We start from the raw sequence: 15283 nt of genomic DNA, 5'->3' as shown, positions 1-15283 counted from the left end.
TCCACTGAGGTAAAAGGTTGAAGTTGGGTGAGTCGAGTCATATGTATTCTTTAGCAAGGGTCAGATTATCATTCTTACATTTAGATTTTAACCAGATAATATGTTGTACTTCCTTATAAAGTTGCCAATGACAAATGCCAATTTTTATTTGTAGGCCTATTGAGTAGTCTAGTAAGCAAAGTTACTCCAAAAATGTATTGAATTATTAACTACTAATCACATCGTCTACAGTGTAATTAGATTACTGTATTAATTACTCTGTCTGAAACGTGATTGCATTACTTGTTACTAATTACTTTCTAAAAAAATAAAATAATTAATTATCAACCTCGACCATATGAAAAATACAAGGATAGACATGAAACTGTTCTTTTAATTCTTTCAAATAAATAATATGAAATCAAATAAATTATTAATGAACTGGCCAAATAATTTAAGGGGGCAGCATTAAGTTAGAAAACATATATTTTAACATTAGCCATTACATTTCGATTTTAATATCACTTTTGTTTTATATATAATTGTTCTATAGTTATATAGAGTAATCCCTTACTTTAATTTTTTAAATGAAAAATTTTTTAATTACAGTAGTTCATTACTTAGTACCCAACACTGCAATTCAGTATGCATTTTAGAAAATGTTAAAGAAAATTATATATACTATGAAATGTCTATTTTTTTTAAGAATGAGCTTTATTGCCAAGTATGCTTACACATACAAGGAATTGGTGACAGGAACTTCCAGTGCACAAACAGTACAAAACATCAACAAGACATAGATAATAATAAAAAAAATAAGTATTAATAATTGAATTAAAAAAAAATAAATAAACATTTTTTAATATGTAATGCAATGTTCAATCAAATTAAATAGGAATTTGCAAGGCTTATAGTAGGTTTAGAATAATTGTGTCATGAGTTTTTCCAGAACTGTGAAATAGACCAAGAAAATATCTGTGAGAAAAATAACTCTGGAGACTTTTCTTTTGAAAAACAGTAAAGTCGGTCATTGGTGTACCCATGATGCATCAGTCAACATGGCGGCGTCCTGAAGCGGCATGTGTATCAACCATTTCACAGCTATTCACCACAAATCTAGCTTTTTTTGAATCACAGGACTTACTAAAGTTTTGTTTTGGTCGTTTGATAATTCAATAAAAATGAAGCTCAAAACAAAGCCCTCGTCTCATAAGTCAGAAAACACTTTCCGGGTAAGTTTAATTCGCAAGTGGTGGAGACCACAGTTCATGCTGGAGAGTACTGCAAATTCTGTTTACTTTTATTTAAAATACATTTGCTTTGAACTGCCATATATAGCACATGATTAACAGTATTTTAAGATATTCATTTAATCTATAATTTTGAATGTGCCCTTAGTATAATACAAATAATTTTTCAAACTCATGTTTCCTCTCAGTTATTATGTTTTTTTAGTGGAATCAACTGTCTGTCTTTATATTGTTTCAGTTTCGCACGTTTTCTGAGAGGCTCGCAAATGTAAACATTAATGTCATCCATCGAATTGATCGGACGGGAAGTTATGCAGAGGTTTGTTTATCCCAGATCATTACATTTCTTGTCATACTATACAATATCTAACTGCTAAACTGTAAGATTAGCTTATAGAATTAACTGTGTTTGACGAATTTTGCTGATTGTTTTCCCAAACAGGAGGTAGAAACCTATTTTTTTGAGGGATTATCAAAATGGAGAGACCTGAATTTGACCGAACACTTCAGTAAGTGATTGTGTTTTAGTGGTAGTGTGACATGTCCATTCTGCTGGTCAGCACTGTTTATTACATATACATGAGCACTAATCTAATTAACTATTCTACAGCTATATTTCTACGAGACGTGTCAAACAAGAGCCAGTCCTTCAATATGCTGGTCTTCCATCAAAACGCCATAGTGGAAAGTCTGAAGACCCACATGTTAGTGAAGAACAGCATGGCTTACCAACCTCTACTAGAGTAAGTGGCTCTCAGCTTGTTCTCGATTGTTAAAATGTGCCATATAACATCGGCTGATGTTGTCACGATACCTCGTCCCATAAGGAGAAGATTGAACTGACATAGTTTCTCCCACTTGCTTCCAGTCTTGTAGTTCAGCTTGCACGAGACCTCCAGATGGACTTTTACCCCCACTTCCCTGATTTCTTCGTCATCATTACATCTTTACTGGACACACAAGACACTGAGGTGTTGGAATGGGCCTTCACATGCTTGTCTTACCTGTACAAATACCTCTGGAGACTGATGGTTAATGATATGGACAAGATATACAGGTGAGGAAACTGTCAGACAAGGTTCACGTGGATTTGAGGTAGACAAGTAGAATCAGCAGATCGTTTCCCCTACATCATATTCCTGTTTCAAATGAATAGTTCTCCCTAAAATTTTATTTCTGTCATCTACTCACCCTTATGTCATTCCAAACCTTTATGCTGTAATTTCTCTGTGAAACTCAGAAGTAGAAATCTTTGAAGAATCATTGTAAGAGTAACCGCTGCTGGAAGATTCTTCAAAGAAGTCTCCTTTTAGTGTTCCACAGAAAACAATAACAGCAAGATGCTTAGTCATAGATTATAGAATTACAGGGTATTATTTCTCACCACATTTCTTATGTTAAAATCAGTCTTTACAGTAATCTTCTGTCTCACAAGAAGGATCACATTCGTAACTTTGCTGCTGAGAGCTTCTCATTTTTGATGAGAAAGGTGAGTCTTTTATGTCTTTGAAACTCAGTAAGTATGTCCTTTTGTGTTATTATTTGCAGGCTAAATTAGATGTGGTTTTCTATTGTCCCACAGGTTGCAGATTATGATGCTCTCTTCACACTCATGTTCATGGATCTGACTAAACACCCTCAGAAGGCAAAAGGAGTAGGTCAGCTGATCTTTGAGATGTGTCGAGGAGTCCGCAACATGTTCCACTCCTGTGCCACTAAGGTGAGATAACTACCATTAAAACCAAATGCGTTATCTGCTCCAGGGGTTTCCAACCTTTTTGTCAGCTGAAGCCCTGTGATCTGAAATTTTAACCAGGCTCTTCCAGTGGTGCTGCAGAAGCTTGGCCCAACAGTCGGGCAAGATGTTGTTCTGTCTTGGGACTCCATTAAAGAAGCTCTGGATCATATGGTTGAGTCTTCAGCCAACTATGTTGACAGAGAGCACCTGCTGCTGCTGTGGGACTCTTTAGAGGTGAGTGGGAATGAAGGAAGAGGCAGAGAAGCATCACTTCCATTATTAGACCATTCTTATTGCATTATCTTTGCTGTCTTAATAGCACGGAGACCTGCTTTTGGAAACATTGTAATGTATTATGAGTCATTAGTGGTTTGTTTTATGCAGGGCTCTCTAAAAGAAGTTCTTGGAAAGCTAGAGACGAATGATAACAATCAAGCTAATGAACATATGGAGAGGGTCCTGTATATCTACCACACCCTGGTGGAGCATCGCAAAGGAGCCAAGATCACAAAACCACAGTCTGTCTGTGAGGTGTGTATTTACGTTCTTTCTGTATTACTCAAAAACTCATATACTTGTTGTTCTTCCCCTTGGACCTCTAAACTTTTCCTTTTTTTGTGTTATATTTAGACACTTCTTCAGTTAGTTCAGGCATCAGGACTTTCATACTCCTGCTGCAGGCTGCTTTTACAAGTATTAACATCCCTATTGATGGGGGAGACTATATCATTAACTGCCAGCAGTATCCAGGAACTGGTGAAAAAGGTGGGTTTAAAGAACTAGTTTACCCAAAAATTTTCTCATTTACTCACCCTTAAGCCATCCCAGATGTGTATGACTTTCTTTCTTCTGCAGAACACAAACAAATATTTTTAGAAGAATATCTCAACTCTGTAGGTCCATAAAAATACAAGTGAATGGTGACCATAATTTTGAAGTTCCAAAAAGCACATAAAGGCAGCATAGGTAATCGATAAGACTCCAGTGGCTTAATCCATGTCTACTGAAGCGATCCAATCGGTTTTGGGTGAAAACAGACCAACATGTAACTCCTTTTTAATCATAAATCTTGACATCAGCAATTTCTAGTACGATTGCATTTCCAAGCACCATCTGAGCATGCGTTAAGCACTAGGAAGTGTAATCAAGCTAAAAATCATTATTGTGCCTATAGGTTGTATTGGCAAGATGAATAGTAAAAAAAAAAAAAAAAAAAGGAGCTACATTTTGCTCTTGTTTTCACCCAGTATCGATCAGATCACTATAGAAGATATTGATTAAACCATGGGAGTCTTATAGATTAAGTTTATGCTGCCTTTGTGTGCTTTTTGGAGCATAAAACATTTGGTCACCATTCACTTGCATTGTATGGACCTACAGAGCAGAGATATTCTTAAAATCTTTGTGTTCTTCAGAAGAAAGTAATTCATACACATCTGGGATTGCATGAGAGTGAGTAAATAATAAGAGAATTTTCCCTTTAATATACACCCTCAAAAACGTTTGTGTGCATTTGTAAGCATATGTCATTACTTCATCTCTCTATCTCACGCAGGTCTTCCAAAGCAGGATGGACCGAGACCTCATATTGTCATTTGCGAAAGAGATGTTTGACATGAAACAGTTTGAGCAGGTCAGTTTCAACCCACTTTCTGTTGGATTGTGGTGTGAAAGCATTTTTACGATCAACTTTTTATCTGTATTAAGGAAGTAAAGAAGTATCTTCTATATGTGTCTCTAGTTGTTCTTGCCAAGTATGCTGCAGTATCTTGAGCAGCTGTTCTTCAGTGAGGACTCAGTGAACAGACAGCTGGTTCTGGAACTGCTGGTTGGTCTGATTCTGTCCAAAGCTCCGCCCCCCACTGACGGCTCCATGGCTTTTGAGAAGTACCCTTTAGTCTTCACCGGACATACTGTCAGGTGAGAGTTTGCCTAGTGCGCTGTTTTTATAAATAAATACTTTCTAAATTAAAATTCTATTAAATTAAATTAATTAAAACAAAATTCTGGTTTAGGTCGACTGGTCCTGAAAGAGACCAGGCAGTATCTGTTCCCCAGCAGATCCTCTCTCTTCTAGACATCCCGGTTGACCAGACACTCTCTGACCTTTCCCATCCTTGGGCTGCATTGGTGCTTCTCCCACATGTTAGGTAAAGGACGTATTATATTAAACAGGAGCACAATGTTTTGTTTGGTATTTGTATACAAATTTGGCAACCAGGAAATTGTTTTGCAGGCCGTTAGAAGCAGCGAGTGTTATACCAATCGTCACTGCACTTCTGAACAGATTACTGCATGAAGTATGCAGTGAAACACTGGGAAGAGGTTTGTGAATTGTGTGTATAGAGCTTGAATGTCTTGGGTACTTTATTGTTTAAGGTTTAGTGTGTTCCTAATACCTTCCTTTTGTTCCCTTAGGGGGACTCTTTGTAGCCCGACAGGCTATAAGCACACTGCACAGCTTCAAGGAGACAGCTGCAGTATTGTCACTGCTGCCAGTAGAGCTGGTCAGAAACATCTTGGAGTATGTGCCTCCATATTTACCACTTTAACTGTCAGAACATTTGAGTAAAAGAGAATCCTTTTCCTTGTTAGATTCTGAAACTTACAAAAAGTTATGCGTTTCCATTCATTACAGGAAATTCCCCACTGATCTTTCAGCACTGTTGCTAGGAGATCTGTACTACACCAGACTGTCACTCAATGGCTGCACAGCTCAGCTATCCCATGATTCCCTGCTGGAATTGTACCACATTCTACAATCCAACTTTTCTTCAAACATTTCCAAGGTGCAGTTTTGACATGACAGAATTGTTCATTCATAAATTAGTACATTTGCAGATGTTACAGATTTGTTATCCTCCACAGATTCGTCTGCTGACTCTCAGAATGATGTCCAACTTTGAAGCTAATCTTCCTAAACCAGCAGAGGTACCCATTCTAAGATAAAATCTTCAAATGTTGCTGCAATGGCTGTGAAAAGCCATATTCATCTGTTTCTTAATAACTTGAATTGTGTCAAATTTAGGGAGAGGAGAGCTCCAATTCGCAGACAGTGTTCGCCATCTGTCTGCAGGCAGAGCAGATACCAGCCACAGTGCAAGACTACAGGGAAAAGCTGCTACACCTGCGTAAACTGCGAAATGACCTTGTGCAGCCGTGTCTGCCCCAGGGACCTTTCCATGAGGTAGAACTTCCAACAAATAGTTAATTATCAGTGATCAATTATTAATGAATAGCAGTGTCTTGTAGTATAAATATGTAATCTGTGTTTTACAGGTTCCACTTCGTTATCTTATCGCAATGCTGTTCGTCAATTTCAGACCTCTGTGGGATGCTGTCATTGATCTGATAGTGTAAGTGAGGCACCAACAGTCATGGATTTTTTCCCCACACATTTTCTCCCCAATTTGGCATGCCCAATTCCCAACGCACTCTTTAAGTCGTCGTGGTGGTGTAGTGACTCGCCTCAATCCAGGTGGCGGAGGATGAATCTCAGTTGCGTCATTCCGTGCATTTTATCATGTGGCTTGTTGAGCGCATTACCACAGAGACATAGTGCGTGTGGAGGCTTCACGCTATTCTCGTGACCCACCAAGAGCGATCTACATTATAGGGACCAAGAGGAGGTTACCCCATGTGACTCTACCCTCCCTAGCAACCGGGCCAATTTGGTTGCTTAGGAGACCTGGCTGGAGTCACTAGGCACACCCTGGATTCTAACTCATGACTCCAGGGGTGGTAGTCAGCGTCTTTACACACTGAGCTACAGTCATTGAGTGATTTTGTTGATGTGTTATTTTTGTCCTTAATATGTTTTAATAACTTTGGTTTAATATGCTTTCATCTGATTAGGACACATGCAAAAGACATGGACAGCAAGTCATTTTGGAAGGTCTACTATGAACATCTGGAGATGGTCGCTGGTTTAGCTGGTATGTTCTCATTTATGATAATGTCCGAATAAGGATGGTCATATCTTAATGTTTTTTTAGCCTTGCTGTAGTTTCCTTAAATGGTCTAATTGGATTGCAGAGCGAGGTTTGTGTTGAGAAAGTTTATAACGCATATTTGTCAAAGAATAGGTCTACATAGTACATCAAATGTTATGTGAAAAGGAAAATCCAGTTTTCTGCTTAATTTCTTCATTTTACTTCTGTAAGGAGTTAAATGTGACAATTCAACAAAAATAAAATGTAGCTCTGGGACTTCAGTTGGGATTGATTGGGCATTAATTCTTAATTTCTGAGTTTGTTAAAATGCAGACTTGATGTCAATCGAAAAGGAAGGTCGTTACTGAGACTTTAATAAAAAATGTAAGATTATTAAACACTTTTTTATTTCTTTGGAATAACGTGCACTGTAGATTAGGTAAATATTAAGTTAAGTACAGTATGTTATGTAGATGTAATTAGGATAAAGTACATGTTAAGTAGGTGAGTATTAAGTAAATGGGATCAGTTGTAATTTCATGTTGACTTTAACCAATAAGGGTCTATCCTATCTGATTCTCAGAGGAAGAGCTTCAGGCAGAAGATGATGAAGACGATGAGGAGGATGGGGGTGGTAAAGATCAATCCTCAAGGCAGATCAGAGGGCCGGGGACAGACGTGATTGACAGTGGGGACGTGGGAGTTCTGTTTCTGGAGCAGCTGGACCAGGCAGCAGACCCCAGCGAGCGTACGGACTTCACCAACTTCCGCGGCCTGCTGTGGCGAGCCATGGCCATGTTTCCAGAAAGAGTGGAGCCACACAGCCGAGAGCTCAGCCCATTACTGCTGCGATTCATTAGGTTTGTTTGTGGGAAAATATGATTTTTATACCAGCTTTTACAATGACCAAATTTCCATTGAATAAACGTGGTCGCCAGTTCTCCATATTTCTGTTCTTTACATTTATTTGCAGTAATGAGTTCTACCCAGCCGACCTGCTGGTGGCTCCCACCCAAGACCTCATGAAGAAGCGCATCTCTTCATCAGAGCAAGAGATGGGTGAAGAAGCAGATGATGACATGGAAGATGAGGAGGAAGATTCCAAACAATCCAAAAGGAAGATTCCAAGAAGAGCAGCGGCCAAGTAAGATATGATCTGGTCTTCTGACACCCGCTTTTTTCCTCTAGTAACCTACTTGACAAATGCCCATGTGTGATATACGAGACACCGATGTTTGTTTCTCATCAAGATCTGCATTGTTTTGTTATAGGCAGCTCTTTGCTCACTTGAAGGTCTTCTCCAAATTCACCAACCCTAAAGCTTTATATCTGGAGCCAAGCTTGAATGAACTATATACACAGGTAGAGTTTCCCAGGTTTTTTCAAAGCTATTTCTGCCAGTCAATGCCTGGTGAACAGCTAGTGAAGACCCATTCTTTCTCTAAACCAACAGCTTCTATGCCATAAAGACCAACAAGTACAGAAAATAGCCCTGGACTGTTTGATGACATACAAAGACCCAAACATTCTGCCTTACAAGTAAGAACTCCTCTACAATACACCAACATACACAGTCAACACTTTGCTTACTTTCCACACTTCATTTTTCTTCTTTCAGAAACTGTAACAACTCTGTATTAAGGTATCATACAGTAAGAAACTAGGTCAGTGTGTGAATAGAATGCTTTATATCCAGAACAGAGGCTGATGGTATCTAACAGCAAACTTCTTGGGTTACCTGTGGAGATACTGGAATGCACCAATTGCCTCAGGAAGTCTTTAGTCGATTATAATATTCATTTCACATCTCTGGGTTGCTATTAAGTCAATTTTGTTATTTGGCTCAGGAAAAAAATACCTAGAGGCAACCATCACTGGCCTAATTTCTTATGTTATCAGGGATATGTTTTGTATGGAGCCCTTTAGAGGACCGGGTGGGAATTTGTTCTCTGAAATAGCTTTACGTGCCCTCACAATAGTTTTACCATGGTTTTACTACAGTAACCATATTTAGGGCCCGAGCACCGATGGTGCGAGGACCCTATTGTCCTTCTAGGCATTTTTGAGGGCCTAAACATACAAACTCAATCTTTCCACACGCATTAGAAGTGGCGCAAATTTACATCTGATATGGGTTTCAGAATTAGGTGTGGCAAAATGGCTCAATAGCGCCACCTACAATCTTTCAACGATGTTCGCTTTGTTACATTTCATCTACACATACGAAAATCGTACAAGACGTATACCTACAAAAAAGTATCTTGGGCCCATGTCCTAAACTCAACAGGAAGTCAGCCATTTTGATTTTTATCTTCAATTTTGGATCAGTTTTTGCCATTTCCAGACCTCATACTTTTTTCCTAGAGATTTCATCAGATCTATTTCATATTTGGTTAATCTAATCTAAAGGCCTTGGCGATGCTAAATTGCAAAGCTTTTGAGTTTTCGTTGAAGGGCGTGTCCGTGGCGGCCTGACAAAGTTAAATATGAAATTAGTCACATTTTTGAGGCCTAACCATGCCCGAAATCTCATGAAACTTTGCACACATCTCAAAAGTGGGGAAAATGTACATCTGGTACTGGTTTTAGAATTAATTGTGGCAAAATGGCTCGTTAGCGCCACCTATAAAATATGTCAACACATACAAAAACGTCTCCTAGAACCATATCATAAACCCAACAGGAAGTCAGCCATTGTGATTTTTTTTTTGCTCAGTTTTTGCCTTTTCAGGCCTCATACTTTACCGAACTCCTCCTAGAGATGAAATCAGATCAACATCATATTCGATCAGTCTAATCTAAAGGCCTTGGAGATGCTAAATTGCTAAGATTTTTACGGAACGGTGTGTCCCTGGGTACCTGACAATTTTTTATGTTTTGCCATGAAAGTTGTTGTGTCCCGGCCTGATCTATATGCCGATATTCAGTTATAGTCATAGTGCCACCTACTGGCAACAGGAAATTACATGTTTTAAACTGGTGATACACTCTTAACAACATTTAAGTGCTAAAAAATGCTAAAAACATTTTTAGTGACATTCCCCTGTCACAGCAGCCCCAACATGCACCAGGGTGCGAGGGTCCATTCATTGCTGCTTGCAGCTTTAATTTAACCATGATATTCATAGTGAAACCATAGTGATAATACAGGAATATGAACACTGCTAATAAAATCATAATTTTGTGTTTATTAAAGTTTTACGTTACAAATACCATAGTTTAAATATGGTTTACTATAGTAATATTGTAATCTGAAGTAACCATAATTTTTCTATGATAATATTGTAGTATCCATGATTGTTGTAGGCTAAACATGTTTTGTTTTTGATGGAAACCATGGTTTTAAAACAGTATACTGTATCCATATATTAACCATGGTTTTACTGTAGAAAAGACAGTAATTATTGTGATTACTATGGTTTTGCTGCAATATTTGTTATAGTTAAAATTTTTCTGTATTATTACTATGGCATTACTACAAATACTATTGTAAAACCATGGTAACATTTTTGCGAGGGAACTCAAAACTATTTCAGAAAAATAATTCACGTCCTGTCCTCTATGGGGATCCGTAGTTTTGAGCTAAGAAAGCTTTTTTTTTTTTTAAACTAACTTCCTGTGGTGATGCATTTACACTTTTTTAAACATTTCCTAATATTTTAAATGTTTTTTTCTCATTTATTTTTAGGGGTTTAACTAATATAATGTATTCTATTCTATACATTGAAGCAGCACTGGCCTTCCTCAGGTGGTTTGGTTTAGACCCAAATAATGATGAATTTTACAGTAAATTTGTGTTTTGTTTACAGAGAGAACCTTGAGAAACTTCTGGATGATAAGCAATTCAAAGATGAAATTGTCCATTTTAACATCTCAGAGGAAGGAGCAGTGGTGCTGCAGTCACACCGACCCAAACTCATCCCCATGCTAATGAGGTGTGTGTCTACACGCGTTATATGTGTGAATAATTTAAAGTTCCACAGTTGAATCCTTTCCAAGGGTGAATTTGATGTGCCCGCAGTGAGTAGTTTGTATTTTCCCGGTAGGATTCTGTACGGGCGGATGCGCACTAAGGTTGGTAATAAGTTTCAGGGTAAGGCGGGCTCATCCTCACGCTCCTCGATAGTGCTGCGCTTCCTTGCCAGCTGCCAGCCGGAGGAGATGGGCATGTTCATAGATCTTCTGCTGGAGCCCGTCTGTCATCATAATGAAGGTACTGAGTCAGACACACGACTTTCCATCGGTTTCTGTTGTCCCTAAATTATAATTTTTTATTTATTAAAACAGACTGTTCAGCAGTAAACTTCATTCTTTGCCTTTAGAAGTACATTAGTTAACAAGAATGAAAAATGTAGTTCAAAACTTAATCAGAAATATCTCTTTCTATTATTTTCATTTGTGGTTTATCAGGAACATGTCTGACTGCAGTGGAGCGAGCAATCGCTGAAACAAACCCATGTGCTGTTCTCCCTGTGGGTCGGCAGCACAGTCTGCTCAACATCATAGATGTTATCATCCATAAACTGGGTCACCTCATCCACATCTACCTGCCCAAACTTCTGCAGATTCTGCTGTGCATCACGGCCTCCGTGTCAATTATACTGGATCACAGGGAGGAGGTAAGTACAGAAAGTAGAAAAAGTCTACACATTAAACCTTTATATTTTTATATATATGCAGTAAGTATTCTAAAATATTGCATTAGTATTTAACTTTCTAGATGTGAAAGATTTCAAGAGAGTTAATTTAAGAGTTTCTCAAAGTCTACAATCAAAGGGGAGATTAAATTGTTTATATTCTCAAAACTTATTATCAGATTCCAGAACATTTTTATTTTGCAATTGATGGATTTTTGTAAGTACTGATGCCCTTAGTAAGAGAGAGCGCACTGTTCTTTGTGTTTTTGTAGCTAAAGCCTGGTTGCATCGGTCCACTGAAGAACTTGCGGCGTCTGGGGATTCTGCATATTCAAGAATTCTTTGACGGCTTTGAGTCGTACAGCTTTACTTCAGATGAGCTGGATGCTGTGTTCCAAGCCATAGTGTGGCCTCAGGTTCGTTTGTTAGAACAAGAGACATAAATTGTATAAATCAGCCTTGTTAGACATGTATTGTAACATTGGAATGGAATACGTTTTCCTGGAATGATGACATTTTTATAATAGATTGTTATTTTTCTACAAGTTTTCTCCAATGCCCAGAGGTGCTACTCAAAACAACCATTTCAAACAAATTCATACAGATGCAGTGTCCAAATATTTGGATGTTGGCTGCTGTCAGTTTTGTCAACAGGAAATGGCACAAGGACCAACTATGCTTAATAGACTGGTGACCCAGAGTGTTTTGTTGTGTTTCGTGTATCAGGTGTGTCGTCTGCCCACCGAAAGCCCATATGCACCAACACCCCTCCTGAAGCTCATCTGTTTGTGGAGCCAAAACGCCAAGTGAGTTCAGATCTGCATGTAACAGTCGTCATTTACCAAACATGCATCTTCGTCTTGTTATATCTTCTTTTCTCTCTGTCAGATTTTTCCCCTTGCTCGCTAAGCAGAGACCAGGCCACCCCGAGTGTGATGTCCTGCTCAATGTTTTTGCTCTGCTATCCGCCAAAAACATGTCTGCCAACACGACAGCCATGGTGATTGACATAGCAGAGAGTTTGCTGAACACGCCAGACTTCATACCCACAGAGGAGGAGTTAGAGCTGAGTGTGAACGACTGTGTGATCCCAGAGCCTGAACAGAGTTCTGACATCACAGGTACTGAGAGACAAGCAGTCAGAGTTCGAACTGAAAATTGTACTAATGTTGTTGGTTATGCTAGAGGATTGTTTATATGACTTCTTGGTTTCTTCCTCTTGTTTTTCGATGTCTTTGTCTTTGCGTGTAGAGCCTTTGATGGTCGGCTGTCGTCTGATACTTCCTCATATACCAGCACTGCTGCAGTACCTCAGCGGAGTTGTGCGGAACTCTGAACGCCTCAAGAGGAAGAAATTTAGAGCTCAAGTTAGCAAAGAGCTCAACATTCTCTCCAAGTACGTCCATATATGTAATATACCTGTTTATATTTAATGCGTTATGTAGTAACATTATCTTATATCTGAGCTTCTGTAAAGTTGTCACCCCCCCTTTTTTTTTTTTTTTCTCCTCCCCTTTTTCTCCCAATTGGAAATGCCCAATTCCCACTACTTAATAGATCCTCGAAGTGCTGTGGTTACTCAACTCAATCTGGGTGGTGGAGGACAAGTCTCAGTTTCCTCCTCTTCTGAGACCGTCAATCCGCACATCTTATCACGTGACTCGTTGTGCATGACACCGCGGAGACTCACAGCATGTGGAGCCTCATGCTACTCTCCGCGATCCACGCACAACTTAGCACATGCCCCATTGAGCGTGAGAACCACTAATTGTGACCATGAGGAGGTTACCCCATGTGACTCTACCCTCCCTAGCAACCGGCCAATTGGTTGCTTAGGAGACCTGGATTCGAACTTGTGACTCCAGGGGTGGTAGTCAGCGTCAATACTCCCTGAGCTACCCAGGCTCCCCCTAAAACAAATTTTAAGCATACGCCTTTACATCAAAAGGTTTTTTAAATCGTGAGAAACAAATTCAGTCAAGTGTGTCCCAACTTTTTTGACTGGTATTTTGTTAACTTATGTGAGGTTAAAAAAAGGAGAAATTAACAAACTAAAAATGATTTGTTTGTTTTTGTCCCAGGATCAGCAGATTTGTGACTGACAAGGAACAGAGTTCCACACTGATCAGTTTGCTTTTACCGTATCTTAACAAACCAAAAACTGCTCAGGTAAGTCCTCACATCAGAAAGTAATGTGTGTTAATATATTGCAATGGTGGCTATATAAAAGCATCTTTGTGGATGTTTTCCTCTTTTCTCTCTCAGGAAACAGAGATGGACATTCTGGCTACAGTGCAGAACTTACTGAAACGGTGTTCGGAGCCCAGCACATTCCTCAAGCCACTCAGTAAACTTTTCTCTGTCATCCACAACAGACTCCCTCGTCAGGCTCTGTGTGAGGTGTTCCAGGTTAGTTTACACTATCATTACATTATCTTAACACTAAGGATGTGCACAAGTTATGAACCAATCGAGTACTTGTACAGCACCAACCAATCGACTATTAAAAATACTCGACTATTGCAAACTGATTTTCCATTTCTTATTTGCCTGACGTAGGCAACACTGAATTATACCGCACTTTCCCTCTGAATCTCTCACCAAATCTCGCAGTTATTAATGCATTAAGAATTTTAATGAAATGTAATGAGAACTGAATTAATGCATATTGTTTATTTCATTTTTTCCAAAAGAAACACAAAGTTTGTTGAATTTAGCTTATTTTGAAACAGTTCCTGGTAATGTTTGTGAATAAAACAAAATATACATTTAATGTATGTGTCATCCCTGATATTTTCAACGTACATTTTAATTTACAAGTAATCGATTTAGGGCTGCAACAACTGATCAATAATTATAGATAATGAAAATCATTTAAAACTAATTTCATTATCGATTAGTTGGATATTTGCTGCGAGCACGGAGATGCTCCCCAGTGACGTCACTTTGCAGCCCAGTGAAAAATGTGTTGCATAATAACTCGTTTGAAAAACGACAGAGACAATTTGAAGCAGAAAAAACATGACCCAAGATGCCCATCACACGAGAGCACTTTATAAACACTTCAGAGAAGCATACAGTTTATAGTGGAGTGGTGCATTGAAAGAGGGCATGTGCTGTTTCATGTGCTTAAGACTTGTTCTCTCCAGTGCACAACTTACATTTTACTGCTATTTTCTATGTTTTTTTTAATGTATACATGTTATGAATTAAAAAAAAGACGCGTATTTCCATTTCCGTTAAACTTTACCGAGCACGTGAGCACACATCATCTTTAATCAAACTGATTGCAATGGAGAAAAGCAGTGCATTAATTTTTAATACATGTGCACAACAGCATACCACGATTTCATTTGAATGTTTCTTCTCAACCTGTAAGTGCGTGTAATACAATGAGCTCAGGATGTCTAGACAAAAAGTCTAGAATGAGAGTTTTCAGCGTGAGAGTGAATCTGATAAATTTACTACTTAAACTGTATGCTGAATATTATGTATAATAATGCTAAGGGACCTGCTATTTGATGGTACTGATAATGCCTAATGTGATGATAAATTTCACCTGTAAACTTATACTATAGCAAACATTATTTTACTTGATAAGCATACGCTACCATGAAAAGTTTTTTTTTCTTTTTCTTTTTCTCTCGAAAAGAATAGTTTAGAAACATTTAATGAGTGACTATACTTTTTAAAACTTATACAATTTATTTTAAATACTTAAAATGTATGTAGTAAGTAACATAATTA

The 15283-nt window shown here is 38.4% G+C and overlaps 1 protein-coding gene across 1 annotated transcript in view; it reads left to right on the top strand.

Moving 5' to 3' along the window:
- The first annotated feature begins 1059 nt into the window (after window positions 1–1059).
- Window positions 1060–15283, top strand: part of utp20 (UTP20 small subunit processome component) — a 28439-nt gene continuing 14215 nt past the window's right edge. The window contains exons 1-33 of the mRNA XM_052118624.1: window positions 1060–1211; window positions 1468–1548; window positions 1672–1738; window positions 1840–1972; window positions 2098–2286; window positions 2637–2718; window positions 2812–2949; window positions 3046–3201; window positions 3352–3498; window positions 3598–3732; window positions 4523–4600; window positions 4709–4887; window positions 4983–5117; window positions 5204–5292; window positions 5386–5491; window positions 5606–5756; window positions 5836–5898; window positions 5996–6154; window positions 6247–6323; window positions 6823–6902; window positions 7483–7759; window positions 7873–8043; window positions 8171–8261; window positions 8353–8438; window positions 10709–10834; window positions 10946–11112; window positions 11310–11518; window positions 11809–11952; window positions 12263–12342; window positions 12425–12657; window positions 12788–12932; window positions 13618–13705; window positions 13802–13945. Of these exons, the coding sequence (XP_051974584.1) occupies window positions 1161–1211; window positions 1468–1548; window positions 1672–1738; window positions 1840–1972; window positions 2098–2286; window positions 2637–2718; window positions 2812–2949; window positions 3046–3201; window positions 3352–3498; window positions 3598–3732; window positions 4523–4600; window positions 4709–4887; window positions 4983–5117; window positions 5204–5292; window positions 5386–5491; window positions 5606–5756; window positions 5836–5898; window positions 5996–6154; window positions 6247–6323; window positions 6823–6902; window positions 7483–7759; window positions 7873–8043; window positions 8171–8261; window positions 8353–8438; window positions 10709–10834; window positions 10946–11112; window positions 11310–11518; window positions 11809–11952; window positions 12263–12342; window positions 12425–12657; window positions 12788–12932; window positions 13618–13705; window positions 13802–13945 (4257 nt within the window). The 5' untranslated portion in view covers window positions 1060–1160. The remainder of the gene's footprint in view (window positions 1212–1467; window positions 1549–1671; window positions 1739–1839; window positions 1973–2097; window positions 2287–2636; window positions 2719–2811; window positions 2950–3045; window positions 3202–3351; window positions 3499–3597; window positions 3733–4522; window positions 4601–4708; window positions 4888–4982; window positions 5118–5203; window positions 5293–5385; window positions 5492–5605; window positions 5757–5835; window positions 5899–5995; window positions 6155–6246; window positions 6324–6822; window positions 6903–7482; window positions 7760–7872; window positions 8044–8170; window positions 8262–8352; window positions 8439–10708; window positions 10835–10945; window positions 11113–11309; window positions 11519–11808; window positions 11953–12262; window positions 12343–12424; window positions 12658–12787; window positions 12933–13617; window positions 13706–13801; window positions 13946–15283) is intronic.

The sequence above is a fragment of the Xyrauchen texanus genome, chromosome 45 (genome assembly GCF_025860055.1).
Source record: "Xyrauchen texanus isolate HMW12.3.18 chromosome 45, RBS_HiC_50CHRs, whole genome shotgun sequence".
In the NCBI taxonomy this organism is placed as follows: domain Eukaryota; kingdom Metazoa; phylum Chordata; class Actinopteri; order Cypriniformes; family Catostomidae; genus Xyrauchen; species Xyrauchen texanus.
This window is presented reverse-complemented; position numbering and strand designations above follow the sequence as displayed.